The sequence below is a fragment of the Bombina bombina genome, chromosome 4, assembly GCF_027579735.1.
Source record: "Bombina bombina isolate aBomBom1 chromosome 4, aBomBom1.pri, whole genome shotgun sequence".
NCBI lineage: Eukaryota > Metazoa > Chordata > Amphibia > Anura > Bombinatoridae > Bombina > Bombina bombina.
The window spans coordinates 454,004,972-454,032,161 of NC_069502.1; the positions used below are offsets into that span (position 1 = coordinate 454,004,972).

At 38.4% G+C, this 27,190-nt stretch overlaps 1 protein-coding gene across 3 annotated transcripts in view; it reads right to left on the reverse strand.

The window, feature by feature from the left end:
- Positions 1-27,190, reverse strand: part of ARMC9 (armadillo repeat containing 9) — a 935,599-nt gene that overhangs the window by 341,721 nt on the left and 566,688 nt on the right. For all 3 annotated transcript variants that reach the window (XM_053710306.1, XM_053710304.1, XM_053710305.1), the window contains one exon: positions 25,511-25,601. In XM_053710306.1, coding sequence (XP_053566281.1) covers positions 25,511-25,601 — 91 coding nt within the window. The remainder of the gene's footprint in view (positions 1-25,510; positions 25,602-27,190) is intronic.

Genomic DNA, 27,190 nt, shown 5'->3' on the forward strand with positions numbered 1-27,190 from the left:
ATCCGTGGACTGGATACACTTAACAAGAGAAAACATTTTTATTTTTCTACTTGTAATTTAAACAACAGATACAGTGTGAGTCTGAGATTGTTTTTTATATAGAGTAACTTGAGTTGAGTCTTGATGAACTTGAACTACTAGTGTTAAAAAAAAACAAAAAAAAAACAGAATTTATGTTTACCTGATAAATTACTTTCTCCAACGGTGTGTCCGGTCCACGGCGTCATCCTTACTTGTGGGATATTCTCTTCCCCAACAGGAAATGGCAAAGAGCCCAGCAAAGCTGGTCACATGATCCCTCCTAGGCTCCGCCTTCCCCAGTCATTCGACCGACGTAAAGGAGGAATATTTGCATAGGAGAAATCATATGATACCGTGGTGACTGTAGTTAAAGAAAATAAAATATCAGACCTGATTAAAAAACCAGGGCGGGCCGTGGACCGGACACACCGTTGGAGAAAGTAATTTATCAGGTAAACATAAATTCTGTTTTCTCCAACATAGGTGTGTCCGGTCCACGGCGTCATCCTTACTTGTGGGAACCAATACCAAAGCTTAAGGACACGGATGATGGGAGGGAGCAAATCAGGTCACCTAGATGGAAGGCACCACGGCTTGCAAAACCTTTCTCCCAAAAATAGCCTCAGAAGAAGCAAAAGTATAAAATTTGTAAAATTTGGTAAAAGTGTGCAGTGAAGACCAAGTCGCTGCCTTACATATCTGATCAACAGAAGCCTCGTTCTTGAAGGCCCATGTGGAAGCCACGGCCCTAGTGGAATGAGCTGTGATTCTTTCAGGAGGCTGCCGTCTGGCAGTCTCATAAGCCAATCTGATGATGCTTTTAAGCCAAAAAGAGAGAGAGGTAGAAGTTGCTTTTTGACCTCTCCTTTTACCAGAATAAACAACAAACAAGGAAGATGTTTGTCTGAAATCCTTTGTAGCATCTAAATAGAATTTTAGAGCACGAACTACATCCAAATTGTGCAACAAACGTTCCTTCTTTGAAACTGGATTCGGACACAAAGAAGGCACGACTATCTCCTGGTTAATGTTTTTGTTAGAAACAACTTTCAGAAGAAAACCAGGTTTAGTACGCAAAACCACCTTATCTGCATGGAACACCAGATAAGGAGGAGAACACTGCAGAGCAGATAACTCTGAAACTCTTCTAGCAGAAGAAATTGCAACCAAAAACAAAACTTTCCAAGATAATAACTTAATATCTACGGAATGTAAGGGTTCAAACGGAACCCCCTGAAGAACTGAAAGAACTAAATTGAGACTCCAAGGAGGAGTCAAAGGTTTGTAAACAGGCTTGATTCTAACCAGAGCCTGAACAAAAGCTTGAACATCTGGCACAGCCGCCAGCTTTTTGTGAAGTAAAACAGATAAAGCAGAAATCTGTCCCTTCAAAGAACTTGCAGATAATCCTTTCTCCAAACCTTCTTGAAGAAAGGATAGAATCTTAGGAATTTTTATCTTGTTCCATGGGAATCCTTTAGATTCACACCAACAGATATATTTTTTCCATATTTTATGGTAGATTTTTCTAGTTACAGGCTTTCTGGCCTGAACAAGAGTATCAATGACAGAATCTGAGAACCCTCGCTTTGATAAAATCAAGCGTTCAATCTCCAAGCAGTCAGTTGGAGTGATGCCAGATTCGGATGTTCGAACGGACCTTGAACAAGAAGGTCCTGTCTCAAAGGTAGCTTCCATGGTGGAGCCGATGACATATTCACCAGGTCTGCATACCAAGTCCTGCGTGGCCACGCAGGAGCTATCAAGATCACCGATGCCCTCTCCTGATTGATCCTGGCTACCAGCCTGGGGATGAGAGGAAACGGTGGGAATACATAAGCTAGGTTGAAGGTCCAAGGTGCTACTAGTGCATCTACTAGAGTCGCCTTGGGATCCCTGGATCTGGACCCGTAGCAAGGAACCTTGAAGTTCTGACGAGAGGCCATCAGATCCATGTCTGGAATGCCCCACAATTGAGTAATTTGGGCAAAGATTTCCGGATGGAGTTCCCACTCCCCCGGATGAAATGTCTGACGACTCAGAAAAACAGAATTTATGTTTACCTGATAAATTACTTTCTCCAACGGTGTGTCCGGTCCACGGCGTCATCCTTACTTGTGGGATATTCTCTTCCCCAACAGGAAATGGCAAAGAGCCCAGCAAAGCTGGTCACATGATCCCTCCTAGGCTCCGCCTACCCCAGTCATTCGACCGACGTTAAGGAGGAATATTTGCATAGGAGAAACCATACGGTACCGTGGTGACTGTAGTTAAAGAAAATAAATTATCAGACCTGATTAAAAAAACCAGGGCGGGCCGTGGACCGGACACACCGTTGGAGAAAGTAATTTATCAGGTAAACATAAATTCTGTTTTCTCCAACATAGGTGTGTCCGGTCCACGGCGTCATCCTTACTTGTGGGAACCAATACCAAAGCTTTAGGACACGGATGAAGGGAGGGAGCAAATCAGGTCACCTAAATGGAAGGCACCACGGCTTGCAAAACCTTTCTCCCAAAAATAGCCTCAGAAGAAGCAAAAGTATCAAACTTGTAAAATTTGGTAAAAGTGTGCAGTGAAGACCAAGTCGCTGCCCTACATATCTGATCAACAGAAGCCTCGTTCTTGAAGGCCCATGTGGAAGCCACAGCCCTAGTGGAATGAGCCGTGATTCTTTCGGGAGGCTGCCGTCCGGCAGTCTCGTAAGCCAATCTGATGATGCTTTTAATCCAAAAAGAGAGAGAGGTAGAAGTTGCTTTTTGACCTCTCCTTTTACCGGAATAAACAACAAACAAGGAAGATGTTTGTCTAAAATCCTTTGTAGCATCTAAATAGAATTTTAGAGCGCGAACAACATCCAGATTGTGCAACAAACGTTCCTTCTTTGACACTGGTTTCGGACACAGAGAAGGTACGATAATCTCCTGGTTAATGTTTTTGTTAGAAACAACTTTCGGAAGAAAACCAGGTTTAGTACGTAAAACCACCTTATCTGCATGGAACACCAGATAAGGAGGAGAACACTGCAGAGCAGATAATTCTGAAACTCTTCTAGCAGAAGAAATCGCAACTAAAAACAAAACTTTCCAAGATAATAACTTAATATCAACGGAATGTAGGGGTTCAAACGGAACCCCCTGAAGAACTGAAAGAACTAAGTTGAGACTCCAAGGAGGAGTCAAAGGTTTGTAAACAGGCTTAATTCTAACCAGAGCCTGAACAAAGGCTTGAACATCTGGCACAGCTGCCAGCTTTTTGTGAAGTAACACAGACAAGGCAGAAATCTGTCCCTTCAGGGAACTAGCAGATAAACCTTTTTCCAATCCTTCTTGAAGGAAGGATAGAATCTTAGGAATCTTAACCTTGTCCCAAGGGAATCCTTTAGATTCACACCAACAGATATATTTTTTCCAAATCTTGTGGTAAATCTTTCTAGTTACAGGCTTTCTGGCCTGAACAAGAGTATCGATAACAGAATCTGAGAACCCTCGCTTCGATAAGATCAAGCGTTCAATCTCCAAGCAGTCAGCTGGAGTGAAACCAGATTCGGATGTTCGAACGGACCCTGAACAAGAAGGTCTCGTCTCAAAGGTAGCTTCCAAGGTGGAGCCGATGACATATTCACCAGATCTGCATACCAAGTCCTGCGTGGCCACGCAGGAGCTATCAAGATCACCGACGCCCTCTCCTGATTGATCCTGGCTACCAGCCTGGGGATGAGAGGAAATGGCGGGAACACATAAGCTAGTTTGAAGGTCCAAGGTGCCACTAGTGCATCCACTAGAGCCGCCTTGGGATCCCTGGATCTGGACCCGTAGCAAGGAACTTTGAAGTTCTGACGAGAGGCCATCAGATCCATGTCTGGAATGCCCCACAGCTGAGTGACTTGGGCAAAGATTTCCGGATGGAGTTCCCACTCCCCCGGATGCAATGTCTGACGACTCAGAAAATCCGCTTCCCAATTTTCCACTCCTGGGATGTGGATAGCAGACAGGTGGCAGGAGTGAGACTCCGCCCATAGAATGATTTTGGTCACTTCTTCCATCGCTAGGGAACTCCTTGTTCCCCCCTGATGGTTGATGTACGCAACAGTTGTCATGTTGTCTGATTGAAACCGTATGAACTTGGCCCTCGCTAGCTGAGGCCAAGCCTTGAGAGCATTGAATATCGCTCTCAGTTCCAGAATATTTATCGGTAGAAGAGATTCTTCCCGAGACCAAAGACCCTGAGCTTTCAGGGATCCCCAGACCGCGCCCCAGCCCATCAGACTGGCGTCGGTCGTGACGATGACCCACTCCGGTCTGCGGAATGTCATCCCTTGTGACAGGTTGTCCAGGGACAGCCACCAACGGAGTGAGTCTCTGGTCCTCTGATTTACTTGTATCTTCGGAGACAAGTCTGTATAGTCCCCATTCCACTGACTGAGCATGCACAGTTGTAATGGTCTTAGATGAATGCGCGCAAAAGGAACTATGTCCATTGCCGCTACCATCAAACCGATCACTTCCATGCACTGCGCTATGGAAGGAAGAGGAACGGAATGAAGTATCCGACAAGAGTCTAGAAGTTTTGTTTTTCTGGCCTCTGTCAGAAAAATCCTCATTTCTAAGGAGTCTATTATTGTTCCCAAGAAGGGAACCCTTGTTGACGGAGATAGAGAACTCTTTTCCACGTTCACTTTCCATCCGTGAGATCTGAGAAAGGCCAGGACAATGTCCGTGTGAGCCTTTGCTTGAGGAAGGGACGACGCTTGAATCAGAATGTCGTCCAAGTAAGGTACTACAGCAATGCCCCTTGGTCTTAGCACAGCTAGAAGGGACCCTAGTACCTTTGTGAAAATCCTTGGAGCAGTGGCTAATCCGAAAGGAAGCGCCACGAACTGGTAATCCAGGAATGCGAACCTTAGGAACCGATGATGTTCCTTGTGGATAGGAATATGTAGATACGCATCCTTTAAATCCACCGTGGTCATGAATTGACCTTCCTGGATGGAAGGAAGAATAGTTCGAATGGTTTCCATCTTGAACGATGGAACCTTGAGAAACTTGTTTAAGATCTTGAGATCTAAGATTGGTCTGAACGTTCCCTCTTTTTTGGGAACTATGAACAGATTGGAGTAGAACCCCATCCCTTGTTCTCTTAATGGAACAGGATGAATCACTCCCATTTTTAACAGGTCTTCTACACAATGTAAGAATGCCTGTCTTTTTATGTGGTCTGAAGACAACTGAGACCTGTGGAACCTCCCCCTTGGGGGAAGCCCCTTGAATTCCAGAAGATAACCTTGGGAGACTATTTCTAGCGCCCAAGGATCCAGAACATCTCTTGCCCAAGCCTGAGCGAAGAGAGAGAGTCTGCCCCCCACCAGATCCGGTCCCGGATCGGGGGCCAACATTTCATGCTGTCTTGGTAGCAGTGGCAGGTTTCTTGGCCTGCTTTCCCTTGTTCCAGCCTTGCATTGGTCTCCAAGCTGGCTTGGCTTGAGAAGTATTACCCTCTTGCTTAGAGGACGTAGCACTTTGGGCTGGTCCGTTTCTCCGAAAGGGACGAAAATTAGGTTTATTTTTTGCCTTGAAAGGCCGATCCTGAGGAAGGGCGTGGCCCTTACCCCCAGTGATATCAGAGATAATCTCTTTCAAGTCAGGGCCCTACAGCGTTTTCCCCTTGAAAGGAATGTTAAGTAGCTTGTTCTTGGAAGACGCATCAGCTGACCAAGATTTCAACCAAAGCGCTCTGCGCGCCACAATAGCAAACCCTGAATTCTTAGCCGCTAACCTAGCCAATTGCAAAGTGGCGTCTAGGGTGAAAGAATTAGCCAATTTGAGAGCATTGATTCTGTCCATAATCTCCTCATAAGGGGGAGAATCACTATCGACCGCCTTTATCAGCTCATCGAACCAGAAACATGCGGCTGTAGCTACAGGGACAATGCATGAAATAGGTTGTAGAAGGTAACCCTGCTGAACAAACATCTTTTTAAGTAAACCTTCTAATTTCTTAACCATAGGATCTTTAAAAGCACAACTATCCTCTATGGGTATAGTGGTGCGTTTGTTTAAAGTGGAAACCGCTCCCTCGACCTTGGGGACTGTCTGCCATAAGTCCTTTCTGGGGTCGACCATAGGAAACAATTTTTTAAATATGGGGGGAGGGACGAAAGGAATACCGGGCCTTTCCCATTCTTTATTAACAATGTCCGCCACCCGCTTGGGTATAGGAAAAGCTTCTGGGAGTCCCGGGACCTCTAGGAACTTGTCCATTTTACATAGTTTCTCTGGGATGACCAACTTGTCACAATCATCCAGAGTGGATAATACCTCCTTGAGCAGAATGCGGAGATGTTCCAATTTAAATTTAAACGTAATCACATCAGGTTCAGCTTGTTGAGAAATGTTCCCTGAATCAGTAATTTCTCCCTCAGACAAAACCTCCCTGGCCCCATCAGACTGGGTTAGGGGCCCTTCAGAACCATTATTATCAGCGTCGTCATGCTCTTCAGTATCTAAAACAGAGCAGTCACGCTTACGCTGGTAAGTGTTCATTTTGGCTAAAATGTTTTTGACAGAATTATCCATTACAGCCGTTAATTGTTGCATAGTAAGGAGTATTGGCGCGCTAGATGTACTAGGGGCCTCCTGAGTGGGCAAGACTCGTGTAGACGAAGGAGGGAATGATGCAGTACCATGCTTACTCCCCTCACTTGAGGAATCATCTTGGGCATCATTGTCATTGTCACATAAATCACATTTATTTAAATGAATAGGAATCCTGGCTTCCCCACATTCAGAACACAGTCTATCTGGTAGTTCAGACATGTTAAACAGGCATAAACTTGATAACAAAGTACAAAAAACGTTTTAAAATAAAACCGTTACTGTCACTTTAAATTTTAAACTGAACACACTTTATTACTGCAATTGCGAAAAAACATGAAGGAATTGTTCAAAATTCACCAAATTTTCACCACAGTGTCTTAAAGCCTTAAAAGTATTGCACACCAAATTTGGAAGCTTTAACCCTTAAAATAACGGAACCGGAGCCGTTTTTAACTTTAACCCCTTTACAGTCCCTGGTATCTGCTTTGCTGAGACCCAACCAAGCCCAAAGGGGAATACGATACCAAATGACGCCTTCAGAAAGTCTTTTCTAAGTATCAGAGCTCCTCTCACATGCGACTGCATGTCATGCCTCTCAAAAACAAGTGCGCAACACCGGCGCGAAAATGAGGCTCTGCCTATGATTTGGGAAAGCCCCTAAATAATAAGGAGTCTAAAACAGTGCCTGCCGATATTATTATATCAAAATACCCAGATAAAATGATTCCTCAAGGCTAAATATGTGTTAATAATGAATCGATTTAGCCCGGAAAAAGTCTACAGTCTTAATAAGCCCTTGTGAAGCCCTTATTTACGATCTTTATAAACATGGCTTACCGGATCCCATAGGGAAAATGACAGCTTCCAGCATTACATCGTCTTGTTAGAATGTGTCATACCTCAAGCAGCAAGAGACTGCTCACTGTTCCCCCAACTGAAGTTAATTGCTCTCAACAGTCCTGTGTGGAACAGCCATGGATTTTAGTGACGGTTGCTAAAATCATTTTCCTCATACAAACAGAAATCTTCATCTCTTTTCTGTTTCTGAGTAAATAGTACATACCAGCACTATTTTAAAATAACAAACTCTTGATTGAATAATAAAAACTACAGTTAAACACTAAAAAACTCTAAGCCATCTCCGTGGAGATGTTGCCTGTACAACGGCAAAGAGAATGACTGGGGTAGGCGGAGCCTAGGAGGGATCATGTGACCAGCTTTGCTGGGCTCTTTGCCATTTCCTGTTGGGGAAGAGAATATCCCACAAGTAAGGATGACGCCGTGGACCGGACACACCTATGTTGGAGAAATCCGCTTCCCAGTTTTCCACTCCTGGGATGTGGATTGCAGACAAGTGGCAGGAGTGAGTCTCCGCCCATTGAATGATTTTGGTCACTTCTTCCATCGCCAGGGAACTCCTTGTTCCCCCCTGATGGTTGATATACGCAACAGTCGTCATGTTGTCTGATTGAAACCGTATGAATTTGGCCTTTGCTAGCTGAGGCCAAGCCTTGAGAGCATTGAATATCGCTCTCAGTTCCAGAATATTTATCGGGAGAAGAGATTCTTCCCGAGACCAAAGACCCTGAGCTTTCAGGGGTTCCCAGACCGCGCCCCAGCCCACCAGACTGGCGTCGGTCGTGACAATGACCCACTCTGGTCTGCGGAAGCTCATCCCCTGTGACAGGTTGTCCAGGGTCAGCCACCAACGGAGTGAATCTCTGGTCCTCTGATCTACTTGTATCGTCGGAGACAAGTCTGTATAATCCCCATTCCACTGACTGAGCATGCACAGTTGTAATGGTCTCAGATGAATTCGCGCAAAAGGAACTATGTCCATTGCCGCGACCATCAAACCTATTACTTCCATGCACTGCGCTATGGAAGGAAGAGGAACAGAATGAAGTACTTGACAAGAGCTTAGAAGTTTTGATTTTCTGGCCTCTGTCAGAAAAATCCTCATTTCTAAGGAGTCTATTATTGTTCCCAAGAAGGGAACTCTTGTTGACGGAGATAGAGAACTGTTTTCTACGTTCACTTTCCACCCGTGAGATCTGAGAAAGGCCAGGACAATGTCCGTATGAGCCTTTGCTTGTGGTAGGGATGACGCTTGAATCAGTATGTCGTCCAAGTAAGGTACTACTGCAATGCCCCTTGGTCGTAGCACCGCTAGAAGGGACCCTAGTACCTTTGTGAAAATTCTTGGAGCAGTGGCTAATCCGAATGGAAGTGCCACAAACTGGTAATGCTTGTCCAGAAAGGCGAACCTTAGGAACCGATGATGTTCCTTGTGGATAGGAATATGTAGATACGCATCCTTTAAATCCACCGTGGTCATGAATTGACCTTCCTGGATGGAAGGAAGAATTGTCCGAATGGTTTCCATTTTGAACGATGGAACCTTGAGAAACTTGTTTAGGATCTTGAGATCTAAGATTGGTCTGAATGTTCCCTCTTTTTTGGGAACTATGAACAGATTGGAGTAGAATCCCATCCCTTGTTCTCCTAATGGAACAGGATGAATCACTCCCATTTTTAACAGGTCTTCTACACAATGTAAGAATGCCTGTCTTTTTATGTGGTCTGAAGACAATTGAGACCTGTGGAACCTCCCCCTTGGGGGAAGCTCCTTGAATTCCAGAAGATAACCTTGGGAGACTATTTCTAGCGCCCAAGGATCCAGAACATCTCTTGCCCAAGCCTGAGCGAAGAGAGAAAGTCTGCCCCCCACCAGATCCGGTCCCGGATCGGGGGCCAACATCTCATGCTGTCTTGGTAGCAGTGGCAGGTTTCTTGGCCTGCTTACCTTTGTTCCAGCCTTGCATTGGCCTCCAGGCTGGCTTGGTTTGAGAAGTATTACCCTCTTGCTTAGAGGATGTAGCACTTGGGGCTGGTCCGTTTCTGCGAAAGGGACGAAAATTTGGTTTATTTTTAGCCTTGAAAGACCTATCCTGAGGAAGGGCGTGGCCCTTACCCCCAGTGATATCAGAAATAATCTCTTTCAAGTCAGGGCCAAACAACGTTTTCCCCTTGAAAGGTATGTTAAGCAATTTGTTCTTGGAAGACGCATCCGCTGACCAAGATTTTAGCCAAAGCGCTCTGCGCGCCACAATAGCAAACCCTGAATTTTTCGCCGCTAATCTAGCCAATTGCAAAGTGGCGTCTAAAGTAAAAGAGTTAGCCAATTTGAGAGCATGAATTCTGTCCATAATCTCCTCATAAGAAGAATCTTTATTGAGCGACTTTTCTAGTTCATCGAACCAGAAACACGCTGCTGTAGTGACAGGAACCATGCATGAAATTGGTTGTAGAAGGTAACCTTGCTGAACAAACATCTTTTTAAGCAAACCCTCTAATTTTTTATCCATAGGATCTTTGAAAGCACAACTATCTTCTATAGGGATAGTAGTGCGTTTGTTTAGAGTAGAAACCGCCCCCTCGACCTTGGGGACTGTCTGCCATAAGTCCTTTCTGGGGTCGACCATAGGAAACAATTTCTTAAATATAGGGGGAGGGACAAAAGGTATGCCGGGCCTTTCCCATTCTTTGTTTACAATGTCCGCCACCCGCTTGGGTATAGGAAAAGCTTCGGGGGGCCCCGGGACCTCTAGGAACTTGTCCATCTTACATAATTTCTCTGGAATGACCAAATTCTCACAATCATCCAGAGTAGATAACACCTCCTTAAGCAGAGCGCGGAGATGTTCCAATTTAAATTTGAATGTAATCACATCAGGTTCAGCTTGTTGAGAAATTTTCCCTGAATCTGAAATTTCTCCCTCAGACAAAACCTCCCTGGCCCCCTCAGACTGGTGTAGGGGCACTTCAGAACCAATATCATCAGCGTCCTCATGCTCTTCAGTATTTTCTAAAACAGAGCAGTCGCGCTTTCGCTGATAAGTGGGCATTTTGGCTAAAATGTTTTTGATAGAATTATCCATTACAGCCGTTAATTGTTGCATAGTAAGGAGTATTGGCGCACTAGATGTACTAGGGGCCTCCTGTGTGGGCAAGACTGGCGTAGACGAAGGAGGGGATGATGCAGTACCATGCTTACTCCCCTCACTTGAGGAATCATCTTGGGCATCATTTTCTCTAAATTTTGTGTCACATAAATCACATCTATTTAAATGAGAAGGAACCTTGGCTTCCCCACATACAGAACATAGTCTATCTGATAGTTCAGACATGTTAAACAGGCATAAACTTTATAACAAAGTACAAAAAACGTTTTAAAATAAAACCGTTACTGTCACTTTAAATTTTAAACTGAACACACTTTATTACTGCAAATGTGAAAAAGTATGAAGGAATTGTTCAAAATTCACCAAAATTTCACCACAGTGTCTTAAAGCCTTAAAAGAATTGCACACCAAATTTGAAAGCTTTAACTCTTAAAATAACGGAACCGGAGCCGTTTTTATATTTAACCCCTATACAGTCCCTGGTATCTGCTTTGCTGAGACCCAACCAAGCCCAAAGGGGAATACGATACCAAATGACGCCTTCAGTAAGCTTTTTCTATGTATCTGAGCTCCTCACACATGCATCTGCATGTCTTGCTTCCCAAAAACAACTGCGCAATAGAGGCACGAAAATGAGGCTCTGCCTATGATTAGAGAAGGCCCCCAGTGAAAAAGGTGTCCAATACAGTGCCTGCCGGTTATTTTACATAATTCCCAAGAATAAAATAACTCCTCAAAACTATGAAGTATTAAAAATGCTTATATATCAATCGTTTTAGCCCAGAAAAATGTCTACCAGTCTTTAAAGCCCTTGTGAAGCCCTTTATTCTTGTTTAATAAAAATGGCTTACCGGATCCCATAGGGAAAATGACAGCTTCCAGCATTACCAAGTCTTGTTAGAAATGTGTCATACCTCAAGCAGCAAAAGTCTGCTCACTGTTTCCCCCAACTGAAGTTAATTCCTCTCAACAGTCCTGTGTGGAAACAGCCATCGATTTTAGTAACGGTTGCTAAAATCATTTTCCTCTTACAAACAGAAATCTTCATCTCTTTTCTGTTTCAGAGTAAATAGTACATACCAGCACTATTTTAAAATAACAAACTCTTGATTGAAGAATAAAAACTACATTTAAACACCAAAAAACTCTAAGCCATCTCCGTGGAGATGTTGCCTGTACAACGGCAAAGAGAATGACTAGGGAAGGCGGAGCCTAGGAGGGATCATGTGACCAGCTTTGCTGGGCTCTTTGCCATTTCCTGTTGGGGAAGAGAATATCCCACAAGTAAGGATGACGCCGTGGACCGGACACACCTATGTTGGAGAAATATATTTTTCTACTTGTAATTTAAAAAACAGATACAGTCTGAGTCTGAGATTGAGTAACTTGAGTTGAGTCTTGAACTTGAACTACTAGTGTTTAAAAAAATAAAAAAATATTTTTTTTATTTTTCTACTTGTAATTTAAACAACAGATACAGTCTGAGTCTGAGATTAGCAAGCTTAGGAGTATACTGGACTCTTAGGGAGTTCTTTAACAATTTAGTTCTAGTTGATATTTTCTAATAGCTGCAATCTATTTTATAACAACCGGCACCGCAAAACTAATTGCCTATACTAGTTCAGTAAAGTTGTATATTTTCTAACAGCTGCAGAGCTACCTACCTACAAGTTATATATTAGATAACAACCGCCAAACTATTAAACTATTACTTCTAATTGAGTTGTATATGTTCTAACAGCTGCAGAGCAACCTACCTACAAGTTATATATTAGATAACAACCGCCAAACTATTAAACTATTACTTCAAGTTGAGTTGTATATTTTCTAACAGCTGCAGAGCAACCTACCTACAAGTTATATATTAGATAACAACCGCCAAACTATTAAACTATTACTTCTAATTGAGTTGTATATGTTCTAACAGCTGCAGAGCAACCTACCTACAAGTTATATATTAGATAACAACCGCCAAACTATTAAACTATTACTTCAAGTTGAGTTGTATATTTTCTAACAGCTGCAGAGCTACCTACCTACAAGTTATATATTAGAAAACAACTGTCAAACTATTAAACTATTACTTCAAGTTGAGTTGCATATTTTCTAACAGCTGCAGAGCAGCCGAGCTACCTACCTACAAGTTATATATTAGATAACAAAAGCCAAACTATTAAACTATTACTTCAAGTTGAGTTGTATATTTTCTAACAGCTGCAGAGCAGCAGAGCTACCTACAAGTTATATATTAGATAACCGCCAAACTATTAAACTATTACTTCAAGTTGAGTTGTATATTTTCTAACAGCTGCAGAGCAGCAGAGCTACCTACCTACAAGTTATATATCACATAACAACCGCAAAACTATTAAACTATTACTTCTAGTTGAGTTGTATATTTTCTAACAGCTGCAGAGCTACCTACAAGTTATATATTAGATAACAAACACCAAACTATTACACTATTACTTCTAGTTGAGTTGTATATTTTCTAACAGCTGCAGAGCTACCTACAAGTTATATATTAGATAACAACCGCCAAACTATTAAACTATTACTTCAAGTTGAGTTGTATATTTTCTAACAGCTACAGAGCTACCTACCTACAAGTTATATATTAGATAAGAACTGCCAAACTATTAAACTATTACTTCAAGTTGAGTTGTATATTTTCTAAAAGCTGCAGAGCAGTAGAACTATCTACCTACAAGTTATATATTATATGACAACCGCCAAACTATTAAACTATTACTTCAAGTTGAGTTGTATATTTTCTAACAGCTGCAGAGCAGTAGAACTATCTACCTACAAGTTATATATTATATGACAACCGCCAAACTATTAAACTATTACTTCAAGTTGAGTTGTATATTTTCTAACAGCTGCAGAGCAGCAGAGCTACCTACCTACAAGTTATATATTAGATAACAACCGCCAAACTATTAAACTATTACTTCAAGTTGAGTTGTATATTTTATAACAGCTGCAGAGCTACCTACCTACAAGTTATAAATTACATAACAACCGCCAAACTATAACTTCAAGTTGAGTTGTATATTTTATAACAGCTGCAGAGCTACCTACCTACAAGTTGTATATTTTCTAACAGCTGCAGAGCAACCTACCTACAAGTTATATATTAGATAACAACCGCCAAACTATTAAACTATTACTTCAAGTTGAGTTGTATATTTTCTAACAGCTGCAGAGCAGTAGAACTATCTACCTATAAGTTATATATTATATGACAACCGCCAAACTATTAAACTATTACTTCAAGTTGAGTTGTATATTTTCTAACAGCTGCAGAGCAGCAGAGCTACCTACCTACAAGTTATTTATTAGATAACAACCGCCAAACTATTAAACTATTACTTCAAGTTGAGTTGTATATTTTCTAACAGCTGCAGAGCTACCTACCTACAAGTTATATATTACATAACAACCGCCAAACCATTAAACTATTACTTCTAGTTGAGTTGTATATTTTCCAACAGCTGCAGAGCTACCTACCTACAAGTTATATATTAGATAACCAACGCCAAACTATTAAACTATTACTTCAAGTTGAGTTGTATATTTTCTAACAGCTGCAGAGCTACCTACCTACAAGTTATATATTAGATAACAACCGCCAAACTATTAAACTATTACTTCTAATTGAGTTGTATATGTTCTAACAGCTGCAGAGCAACCTACCTACAAGTTATATATTAGATAACAACCGCCAAACTATTAAACTATTACTTCAAGTTGAGTTGTATATTTTCTAACAGCTGCAGAGCTACCTACCTACAAGTTATATATTAGAAAACAACTGTCAAACTATTAAACTATTACTTCAAGTTGAGTTGCATATTTTCTAACAGCTGCAGAGCAGCCGAGCTACCTACCTACAAGTTATATATTAGATAACCGCCAAACTATTAAACTATTACTTCAAGTTGAGTTGTATATTTTCTAACAGCTGCAGAGCAGCAGAGCTACCTACCTACAAGTTATATATCACATAACAACCGCAAAACTATTAAACTATTACTTCTAGTTGAGTTGTATATTTTCTAACAGCTGCAGAGCTACCTACAAGTTATATATTAGATAACAAACACCAAACTATTACACTATTACTTCTAGTTGAGTTGTATATTTTCTAACAGCTGCAGAGCTACCTACAAGTTATATATTAGATAACAACCGCCAAACTATTAAACTATTACTTCAAGTTGAGTTGTATATTTTCTAACAGCTACAGAGCTACCTACCTACAAGTTATATATTAGATAAGAACTGCCAAACTATTAAACTATTACTTCAAGTTGAGTTGTATATTTTCTAAAAGCTGCAGAGCAGTAGAACTATCTACCTACAAGTTATATATTATATGACAACCGCCAAACTATTAAACTATTACTTCAAGTTGAGTTGTATATTTTCTAACAGCTGCAGAGCAGTAGAACTATCTACCTACAAGTTATATATTATATGACAACCGCCAAACTATTAAACTATTACTTCAAGTTGAGTTGTATATTTTATAACAGCTGCAGAGCAGCAGAGCTACCTACCTACAAGTTATATATTAGATAACAACCGCCAAACTATTAAACTATTACTTCAAGTTGAGTTGTATATTTTATAACAGCTGCAGAGCTACCTACCTACAAGTTATATATTACATAACAACCGCCAAACTATTACTTCAAGTTGAGTTGTATATTTTCTAACAGCTGCAGAGCTACCTACCTACAAGTTGTATATTTTCTAACAGCTGCAGAGCAACCTACCTACAAGTTATATATTAGATAACAACCGCCAAACTATTAAACTATTACTTCAAGTTGAGTTGTATATTTTCTAACAGCTGCAGAGCAGTAGAACTATCTACCTACAAGTTATATATTATATGACAACCGCCAAACTATTAAACTATTACTTCAAGTTGAGTTGTATATTTTCTAACAGCTGCAGAGCAGCAGAGCTACCTACCTACAAGTTATTTATTAGATAACAACCGCCAAACTATTAAACTATTACTTCAAGTTGAGTTGTATATTTTCTAACAGCTGCAGAGCTACCTACCTACAAGTTATATATTACATAACAACCGCCAAACCATTAAACTATTACTTCTAGTTGAGTTGTATATTTTCCAACAGCTGCAGAGCTACCTACCTACAAGTTATATATTAGATAACCAACGCCAAACTATTAAACTATTACTTCAAGTTGAGTTGTATATTTTCTAACAGCTGCAGAGCTACCTACCTACAAGTTATATATTAGATAACAACCGCCAAACTATTAAACTATTACTTCAAGTTGAGTTGTATATTTTCTAACAGCTGCTGAGCTACTTACCTACAAGTTATATATTACATAACAACCGCCAAACTATTAAACTATTACTTCAAGTTGAGTTGTATATTTTCTAACAGCTGCAGAGCAGCAGAGCTACCTACCTACAAGTTATATATTAGATAACAACCGCCAAACTATTAAACTATTACTTCTAGTTGAGTTGTATATTTTCTAACAGCTGCAGAGCTACCTACCTACCAGTTATATATTAGATAACAACCGCCAAACTATTAAACTATTACTTCTAGTTGAGTTGTATATTTTCTAACAGCTGCAGAGCAACCTACCTACAAGTTATATATTAGATAACAACCGCCAAACTATTACTTCAAGTTGAGTTGTATATTTTCTAACAGCTGCAGAGCTACCTACCTACAAGTTATATATTAGATAACAACCGCCAAACTATTAAACTATTACTTCTAGTTGAGTCGTATATTTTCTAACAGCTGCAGAGCAACCTACCTACAAGTTATATATTAGATAACAACCGCCAAACTATTAAACTATTACTTCTAGTTGAGTTGTATATTTTCTAACAGCTGCAGAGCTACCTACCTACAAGTTATATATTAGATAACAACCGCCAAACTATTAAACTATTACTTCAAGTTGAGATGTATATTTTCTAACAGCTGCAGAGCAGCAGAGCTACCTACCTACAAGTTATATATTAGATAACAACCGCCAAACTATTAATCTAGTTGAGTTGTATATTTTCTAACAGCTGCAGAGCTACCTACCTACAAGTTATATATTACATAACAACCGCCAAACTATTAAACTATTACTTCAAGTTGAGTTGTATATTTTCTAACAGCTGTAGAGCTACCTACCAACAAGTTATATATTACATAACAACCGCCAAACTATTAAACTATTACTTCTAGTTGAGTTGTATATTTTCTAATAGCTGCAGAGCTACCTACCTACAAGTTATATATTAGATAACAAACGCCAAACTATTAAACTTTTAAGTTGTATATTTTCTAACAGCTGCAGAGCTACCTACCTACAAGTTATATATTAGATAACAAACGCCAAACTATTAAACTATTACTTCTAGTTGAGTTGTATATTTTCTAATAGCTGCAGAGCTACCTACCTACAAGTTATATAATAGATAACAACCGCCAAACTATTAAACTTTTACTTCAAGTTGAGTTGTATATTTTCTAATCGCTGCAGAGCTACCTACCTACAAGTTATATATTAGATAACAACCGCCAAACTATTAAACTATTACTTCAAGTTGAGTTGTATATTTTCTAACAGCTGCAGAGCAGCAGAGTTACCTACCTACAAGTTATATATTACATAACAACCGCAAAACTATTAAACTATTACTTCAAGTTGAGTTGTATATTTTCTAACAGCTGCAGAGCAGCAGAGCTACCTACCTACAAGTTATATATTACATAACAACCGCCAAACTATTAAACTATTACTTCAAGTTGAGTTGTATATTTTCTAACAGCTGCAGAGCTACCTACCTACAAGTTATATATTAGATAATAAACGCCAAACTATTAAACTATTACTTCAAGTTGAGTTGTATATTTTCTAACAGCTGCAGAGCTACCTACCTACAAGTTATATATTAGATAACAACCGCCAAACTATTAAACTATTACTTCAAGTTGAGTTGTATATTTTCTAACAGCTGCAGAGCTACCTACCTGCTACCTACAAGTTATATATTACATAACAACCGCCAAACTATTAAACTATTACTTCAAGTTGAGTTGTATATTTTCTAACAGCTGCAGAGCTACCTACCTTCAAGTTATATATTAGATAACAACCTCCAAACTATTAAACTATTACTTCAAGTTGAGTTGTATATTTTCTAACAGCTGCAGAGCAGCAGAGCTACCTACCTACAAGTTATATATTACATAACAACCGCAAAACTATTAAACTATTACTTCTAGTTGAGTTGTATATTTTCTAACAGCTGCAGAGCTACCTACCTACAAGTTATATATTAGATAACAACCACCAAACTATTAAACTATTACTTCTAGTTGAGTTGTATATTTTCTAACAGCTGCAGAGCTACCTACCTACAAGTTATATATTAGATAACAACCGCCAAACTATTAAACTATTACTTCTAGTTGAGTTGTATATTTTCTAACAGCTGCAGAGCAACCTACCTACAAGTTATATATTAGATAACAACCGCCAAACTATTACTTCAAGTTGAGTTGTATATTTTCTAACAGCTGCAGAGCTACCTACCTACAAGTTATATATTAGATAACAACCGCCAAACTATTAAACTATTACTTCTAGTTGAGTCGTATATTTTCTAACAGCTGCAGAGCAACCTACCTACAAGTTATATATTAGATAACAACCGCCAAACTATTAAACTATTACTTCTAGTTGAGTTGTATATTTTCTAACAGCTGCAGAGCTACCTACCTACAAGTTATATATTAGATAACAACCGCCAAACTATTAAACTATTACTTCTAGTTGAGTCGTATATTTTCTAACAGCTGCAGAGCTACCTACCTACAAGTTATATATTAGATAACAACCGCCAAACTATTAAACTATTACTTCTAGTTGAGTCGTATATTTTCTAACAGCTGCAGAGCTACCTACCTACAAGTTATATATTAGATAACAACCGCCAAACTATTAAACTATTACTTCAAGTTGAGATGTATATTTTCTAACAGCTGCAGAGCAGCAGAGCTACCTACCTACAAGTTATATATTAGATAACAACCGCCAAACTATTAATCTAGTTGAGTTGTATATTTTCTAACAGCTGCAGAGCTACCTACCTACAAGTTATATATTACATAACAACCGCCAAACTATTAAACTATTACTTCAAGTTGAGTTGTATATTTTCTAACAGCTGTAGAGCTACCTACCAACAAGTTATATATTACATAACAACCGCCAAACTATTAAACTATTACTTCTAGTTGAGTTGTATATTTTCTAATAGCTGCAGAGCTACCTACCTACAAGTTATATATTAGATAACAAACGCCAAACTATTAAACTTTTAAGTTGTACATTTTCTAACAGCTGCAGAGCTACCTACCTACAAGTTATATATTAGATAACAAACGCCAAACTATTAAACTATTACTTCTAGTTGAGTTGTATATTTTCTAATAGCTGCAGAGCTACCTACCTACAAGTTATATAATAGATAACAACCGCCAAACTATTAAACTTTTACTTCAAGTTGAGTTGTATATTTTCTAATAGCTGCAGAGCAGCAGAGCTACCTACCTACAAGTTATATATTAGATAACAACCGCCAAACTATTAAACTATTACTTCAAGTTGAGTTGTATATTTTCTAACAGCTGCAGAGCAGCAGAGTTACCTACCTACAAGTTATATATTACATAACAACCGCCAAACTATTAAACTATTACTTCAAGTTGAGTTGTATATTTTCTAACAGCTGCAGAGCAGCAGAGCTACCTACCTACAAGTTATATATTACATAACAACCGCCAAACTATTAAACTATTACTTCAAGTTGAGTTGTATATTTTCTAACAGCTGCAGAGCTACCTACCTACAAGTTATATATTAGATAACAACCGCCAAACTATTAAACTATTACTTCAAGTTGAGTTGTATATTTTCTAACAGCTGCAGATCTACCTACCTACAAGTTATATATTAGATAACAACCGCCAAACTATTAAACTATTACTTCAAGTTGAGTTGTATATTTTCTAACAGCTGCAGAGCTACCTACCTGCTACCTACAAGTTATATATTACATAACAACCGCCAAACTATTAAACTATTACTTCAAGTTGAGTTGTATATTTTGTAACAGCTGCAGAGCTACCTACCTTCAAGTTATATATTAGATAACAACCTCCAAACTATTAAACTATTACTTCAAGTTGAGTTGTATATTTTCTAACAGCTGCAGAGCAGCAGAGCTACCTACCTACAAGTTATATATTACATAACAACCGCAAAACTATTAAACTATTAAGTTGTATATTTTCTAACAGCTGCAGAGCTACCTACCTACAAGTTATATATTAGATAAGAGCAAAGGACTGTTCTTTGTGTGTAAACTAACAGTTAAGATGGCACTTGGTAAAATTAGTGTGTCTGAGCTAAAGCAATTACATTTTTCAACGTTGCCCATTGAAATAAAAATTGAAATTAAAATGCTCAGGCCAACACCTATGATTAACCTTACCCAGGTGACAAAATGTAAAAGTAGAGATTACAAAAGAGAATTCAAACCTGAGGTATATGATAAATATCCATGGATTTGTGGTTGTGAATTATCTAACAGGCTCTTTTGTTTTTATTGTCTCCTGTTTGCAAAACAAATTGGGGATTCAAGCTGGGTGAGTTATGGTGTCGCCGATTTATCACATTTAAAGGGACATAATACTCATATGCTAAATCACTTGAAACTGATGCAGTATAACTGTAAAAAGCTGACAGGAAAATATCACCTGAGCATCTCTATGTAAAAAAGGAAGATATTTTACCTCACAATCTCCTCAGCTCAGCAGAGTAAGTTCTGTGTAAAAAGTTATACTCAGCTGCTCCCAGCTGCAGGTAAAAAAATAAAAAAAATGAAGAAATGAACAGCAGCCAATCAACATCAGCAGTGCTGAGGTCATGAACTCTTACTGTGATCTCATGAGATTTGACTTAACTCTCATGAGATTTCATAGTAAGCTTCCTTAACCTGATTGGTGAAATAATATGAGAGTGCACAATGCTAGTCCCTTCAGATGTCCCAGGACAAACACACTAAAATGCTGCTTAGAAATCCTTTACTGAGGAACTTTTGAGGTAAAATATCTTTCTTTTTTACATAGAGATGTTCAGGTGATATTTTCTAGACAGCTTTTTACAGCTATGCTGCATCACTTTCAAGTGTTTAAACATTTGGGTATTATGGCCCTTTAAGTCAAAAAACAAATCAACATAATTGCTCCCAATCACATTTAAACTCCACATTAGAGTTTAATTTGCTAGAAAGGGTTGATATTCGTCAACAACTTGACAGAGCATATCGTTTGAATATTAAAAAACATAATGAGCAAGTAACGAAAAATCGCTATGTTCTTTCCAAAATAATTAATTGTATTTTATTTTGCGGCGCATTTGAGCTTGCACTTCGAGGACATGACGAACGCGATGATTCATTAAATCCAGGCATTTTCAGAGGTCTTATAAACTTCTCAGCAGAGCTTGATGCATCTCTAAAAGAACATCTCGCTAGTGCCACTGTTTTTAAAGGAACGTCAAAAGAAATTCAAAACGATTTATTAGACTGTATGCTTACTGTTTGCCAGAACCAAATAAAGAAGGAAATCTCAAATGCAAGTTTTGTAGCAGTGATAGCAGATGAAAGTACTGATGTTTCATCTGCCTTCCAATTGGTTGTTGTTTTTAGATACATTATAGGTAACGGACAACCGATTGAGAGATTCTGGGAATTCACTAATCCAGCTGGACATGATGCAGAATCTATAGCTACGTGTTTTCAAGCTACTTTGGAAAAAGTTCTAGACAACCCAGAGAAACTGATATCGCAGAGTTACGACAGTGCAAGCGTGATGAGTGGTCAGCATGCAGGTGTTCAGGCTATAATTAAACGTACCTACAAGAATGCACATTTTGTGCATTGCTACGCACATCAGCTCAATTTAATTGTCAGCCAAGCAGTCAAAATCAACAAGTTCGAGTATTTTTTTTCAAACCTAAGTGACATTACTAACTTGTTTAGTAACTCGCCACAAACGATAGTTATTCTAGATGAAACTGTTAGAAGAAGGATACCTCATGGTTCAGCCACCAGGTGGAATTTCAAGAGTCGAACCGTCAATACAGTTTTTGAAAACAGGGAACAGTTCATTGAATGCATAGAAAAAATAGAGTCAACATCGAAAAAAGAAATAGCTATAAATCAAGCAGGGGCTATTCGGCGTATGTTACAAGACTAGGTATTCGTGTTTTGGCTTACAGTTTTTCACAATATTATGCCACATGTAGAAAACACTAACAGATGCAGCACTTATTCGAAAACATATTAACACTTTCCAGCAGACAATGGAAAACGAAAGGAATAGAATGGACACGGTGACCATGACGATATCCGAAACAGAGGAAACATCTAGGAAAAGGAAGAGAGAAAATATTCACATTGCTCAGACTGTGGCAGCTAAAGAGATATGCAATGTTATCACGAATCAAGTAAAAGATAGATTTTCTTTTATAACTCACTACTCGGCTGTTTCTATCCTCCAAGCAGAAAAATTTGCGGATTACGAGAAATTTTTTCCAAATCAGCTTCTTGACCAAACATCACCTGTTCATCACACATTACAGAAAGATCACCTGAAAACTGAACTAGGAGTAATTTACAGAAGACCAGATATTTGACAAATATGAATGGTGCCATTAGTCTTCTACAGTTTGTAATAGAAAATAACTTAGACAGTACTTTCTCGGAGACCTACAAACTGTTGCAAATTATTTCAACTATTCCCGTGACAACTGCTGAGGCTGAGAGATGTTTCTCAACTTTAAAACGAGTTAAGACATTTCTAAGGAGCACCATGACTGAGGAAAGACTGACCACTCTAGCCATGCTGACAATTGAAAAACAATGGATAAATGACATTCCTAAATTCAACGAAAATTTTATTGATTTATTTGCCTCAAAAAAAGACAGGCGGATTGACTTGATTTACAAAACTTGAACTTGAGTTATCAACATTGTTTTAATGTTTACCTTTGAAGTAAATTATTAAGCACTAGTGTAATAGAAATAATCTTCTTTTGTACTAGAAAGTAAAATGTTGGTGTATTTATCTTCATGTTGCCACGGTCTTTGGCTGCATTGCCTAATATCGAACACTGGGGGATGGGGCAACAGTAATTGAAATGTGGTTTTATTTCTCTATAAGGTGGAAGGTTCTTTAAATCCAGGAATATATATGTTTTCATAAATGTACATTCAATATACTTATTATTTTGCAGCTTTAATTAATCCTTTGGTTAATATATATGTTATTATATAATTTAACTGAGCATGTATATTTTAAGACTAGACATGGGCAGGTAGTGTAGGCTCCTCCATTTGTGCACTGTCGCACGTGAACATGGGTATACTGAAGAGTATGGATTCATGTATATTAATTTAAATATTAGACCTGGTCATAATATTAAATATTATAAATATATATAAATATATATATATAGATAGATAGATAGATAGATAGATAGATAGATATATGAATGTTAAAAAACACAAATGATCAAGTAACCACAAATCGTTATGTTCTTTCCAAAATTATGAATTGTATTCTATTTTCCGGCGCATTTGAGCTTTCACTTCGAGGACATGATGAATGATTCATTAAATATTGGGAGACTTCAAGGAATTGTAATTTAATATTTAGTTAGTATGATACTAATAATAAATCAGCTATACTATTAACTATTTGAATTCAATTGATTAATCATTTCATATTCTGATATTACATTGCATTTGATTAGAATTCAGTAGTGATTAATTTATTGTAACGATATTTATATTTCCTTATTATCCCACTTTAATATAAATAGATTCCATATTTGAAGTCATTCCTTAATAAAGTATAGGAGTATATAAAACTATATGAAAATTAGTTACAAGTCATTTCATATGAAATTTTGTCTTCTATATGCTTGCATCGATTCTGAGCTAGAAAACCTTTCCTGGCGTATATGTGGATTCAGACCTTCAAAAGTATTGTTAGTCCCATCATTTGTATATCATACAAGTGATAATTACTTACTTTCCTGAAGATTCTAATCTGAGCATATCTGAACTAAAGTACAGAATTGTTTCTCTGTCACCCCAGAGAGGTAACATGGTTATTTTGTTTGTAGAGATCTAATCTGATTAAGCGATGAAGTAAAGAATCTTTTGAAGATTAAACTTTAACAAATGTTCCCTTTGTATATTTTTTAGATATCCTGCCTGGGAGCTGTATTGGAGCATAGTATTTATATATAATTGATGTTACATTTCATAAAAATATATTTCATATCTGAGTACATGACTTTAATACAGTTTGAGTGCATGAAATCATATACAGTTGTATGCAAAAGTTTAGGCACCCCTGACAATTTCCATGAATTTCAGTTATAAATAAATGGCTGTTTGGATCAGTAATTTCATTTTGATCTATCAAATAAATGAAGGACACAGTAAAATTCAGTAGTGCAATGAGGTTTATTGAATTAACAGAAAATGTGCAAAATGCATCAAAACAAAATTTGACAGGTGCATACATTTGGGCACCCTTGTTATTTTGTTAATTTGAATACCTGTAACTACCTAGCACTGATTAATTGGAAGACAAAATTGGTTTGGTGAGCCCGTTAAGCCTTAAACTTCATAGACAGGTGTATCCAATCATGAGAAAAGGTTTTAAGGTAGCCAATTGCAAGTTGTTCTCTATGACTCTCCTCTGAAGAGTGGCAACATGGGGGGCCTCAAAACAACTCTCAAATGACCTAAAAACAAAGATTGTTCAACATCATGGTTTAGACAGAGGAAGGCTTCAAAAAGCTATTGCAATTGCATAGATTTAAGATGTCTGTGTCCACTGTGAGGAACATAGTGAGCAATGCATGGTGAGGATATGGAAGACCACAGGCACAGTTCTTGTTAAGGCCAGAAATGGCAGGCCAAGTAAAATATCGGAGAGGGCCAGAGGCAAAGGCAAAGGATGGTGAGAACGGTCAAAAACAGCCCACAGACCACCTCCAAAGACCTGTACTACTGGGAATATTGTTGAGGGTCTCATGGATTCCACTCAATATCAGCAGATACTTGAGAATAATGTTGAGGAATCAGTCACAAACTTCAGTTGAAGCTACCCCCAAGCCGGGGGTGGATATTTCAAGAAGACGATGACCAAAAACACTGCTGGTTCAAATGGGTGGGGCCATTAGAGGGGCGTGACTTTTGCAAAGGGGTGTGGCTTTCTAATAGGGGCAGGGTCTTGTGCACCCCCATCCTAAAAATTCACCAGTCGCCACTGTTTACTAATAAGATCTAGTTATAGAATAGCACTACGCTACATTCACTTCTCTTTTTAAATCTTATGCTACAAATGTGCTAGCGATGTTTCGTTGTCGGTGCCATTGTTTCTTTAGGTGTCCATACATGCCATGAAAAAGGAAAGGTTTATCTAAGTCATAAACTGCAGTTAAAGGGATATGAAACCCAAATGTTTCTTTCACGATTCATTCAGAGTATACAATTTTAAATAACTTTCCAATTTACTTCATTCCCTTGGTATCCTTTATTAAGCCAATGATAACAGGAATATATGTGCAGTCACCAATCAGCAGCTAGCTCCAACTCCTGAACCTACCAAAGTATGCTATTTAACAAAGGATACCAAAAGAGCAAAGCAAATTAGAAAATATAAGTAAATTGGAAAGTTTTTTAAAATGGATCATGTGAGAAAATGTTTGGGTTTTATGTCCCTCAGTGAAGTGTTTTTTAATTATCAGGACATAATTATTTATATCACTTACCTTCAGCCAGTGATGCAAAGGCATTAATCAGACGTGCAGTGTACTGTCGGACTACTTCATTCTTGCTATGTAGCAGCTTTAGAACATTTCTCTATGGGAAGGATAAAACCGAATAAACATAAAAGAAACTAGAATTAATACAAATAATATTGATTACTTGTTTACACATACATAGCGGTATTACTGATCCTTATTTATCAAACAGAACAGCTAAAACTAACTAAACTATAGCACACAAGCTTATCAAACAAAAATAAAGCGAAATCCATGAGACTATGTAATTCAGCATGACCTTCAGATACAATCTAGTTGTTAAAGGAACATACAACAGTTAAAGCAATCATTATAATAAAACATTTTATTTGCTCTTGCATCAACTGCACAACATAATAAAACGCATTGGGCCAGATTACAGATGGCGCGCTATTTAGTGACTTCGTTAGAGCGTTAACAACGACATAAGTAAATATTTTACATGTGCTCTTATTACAAGCTGAAAGTAAAACGTTTGCGCACGAGCAAAACCCGACGCGTGCTAAACTTCAGGTCTTCGGATATCGTGACCACGCTAAATTCTTCTCCCTATATAGACTTTAATGGAGACAACAGTTATTGCTCGCACACTAACCCAATAGGTGTTATTAATATTTCACGTTCTTCACATACAGGAAAACAAATCTTACCTGATAAATTCAATTCTTTCTTGGTGGTGATCGTCCACCAAAATCATTACTTGTGGGAATTTAACTCCTGACCACAAGGAGGCAGCAAAGACACCCTACAACAAAGCTTTAAAGTGAATGTAAATTTTGATGCTTAAGTGCCCGGTTTTTAAAACTTTGATTAAAAACAGGGGCACTTTAATTCATCAAAATTTACATTTCACTCGTGTTGTGACAAAAAAACTTACCTTTTAAACTTGACAGCAGCTGCTGCTTCCTCCGGTCTCACAAGCCATTTCTGATGTCAGAAATGATTGATAGGTCATCCTCCAATCACAGATTCCCCCCCGGGGGATTCAGTGTCTGATTCACTGCTGTGATTGGAGGAAGCCAGATACCTCATTTTAGACCCAGGAAGAGGCTTTGAAATGGGTGGAGGAAGCTGGAGCTGCTGTGAAGATTAAAAAGTAAGTTTATTTTCACAACAGAAGTGAAATGAAAATATTGATGAATTAAAGTGCCCCTGTTTTTAATCAAATTTTTAAAAACCGGGCACTTTAGCATCAAATTTTACATTCACTTTAAGTATCCCTCCTACTTCCCTTTCCCTCCCAGTAGTACGTATAGCCAAGGATAGAAGGAAGAAGTAAGAAAGGTAGCAGGGTAAAGAGGTGCAAACTATACATGCCGCCAACTAGTAAAAAATGGGCAGGTTCGTGGACACTCACCACCAAGAAAGAAAGGAATTTATCAGGTAAGAATAAATTATGTTTTCTTTCTAAGGTGGTGATAGTCCACTAAAAAGAAGGAAAGAGACGCACTTATGTACCAGGAACCAATAACTGAACGACCTTCCTACCAAAAGCAGTCTCCACTGAGACAAACACATCAAAATGGTAAAGTATTGGAAAGTTTGAAACAGCACCAAGCTGCAACATTGTAATTATACTCTACTGAAACTTCATTCTTGAAACCAAAGAAGTAGACACAAAACAAGTTCAATGAGCTGTAATAAATG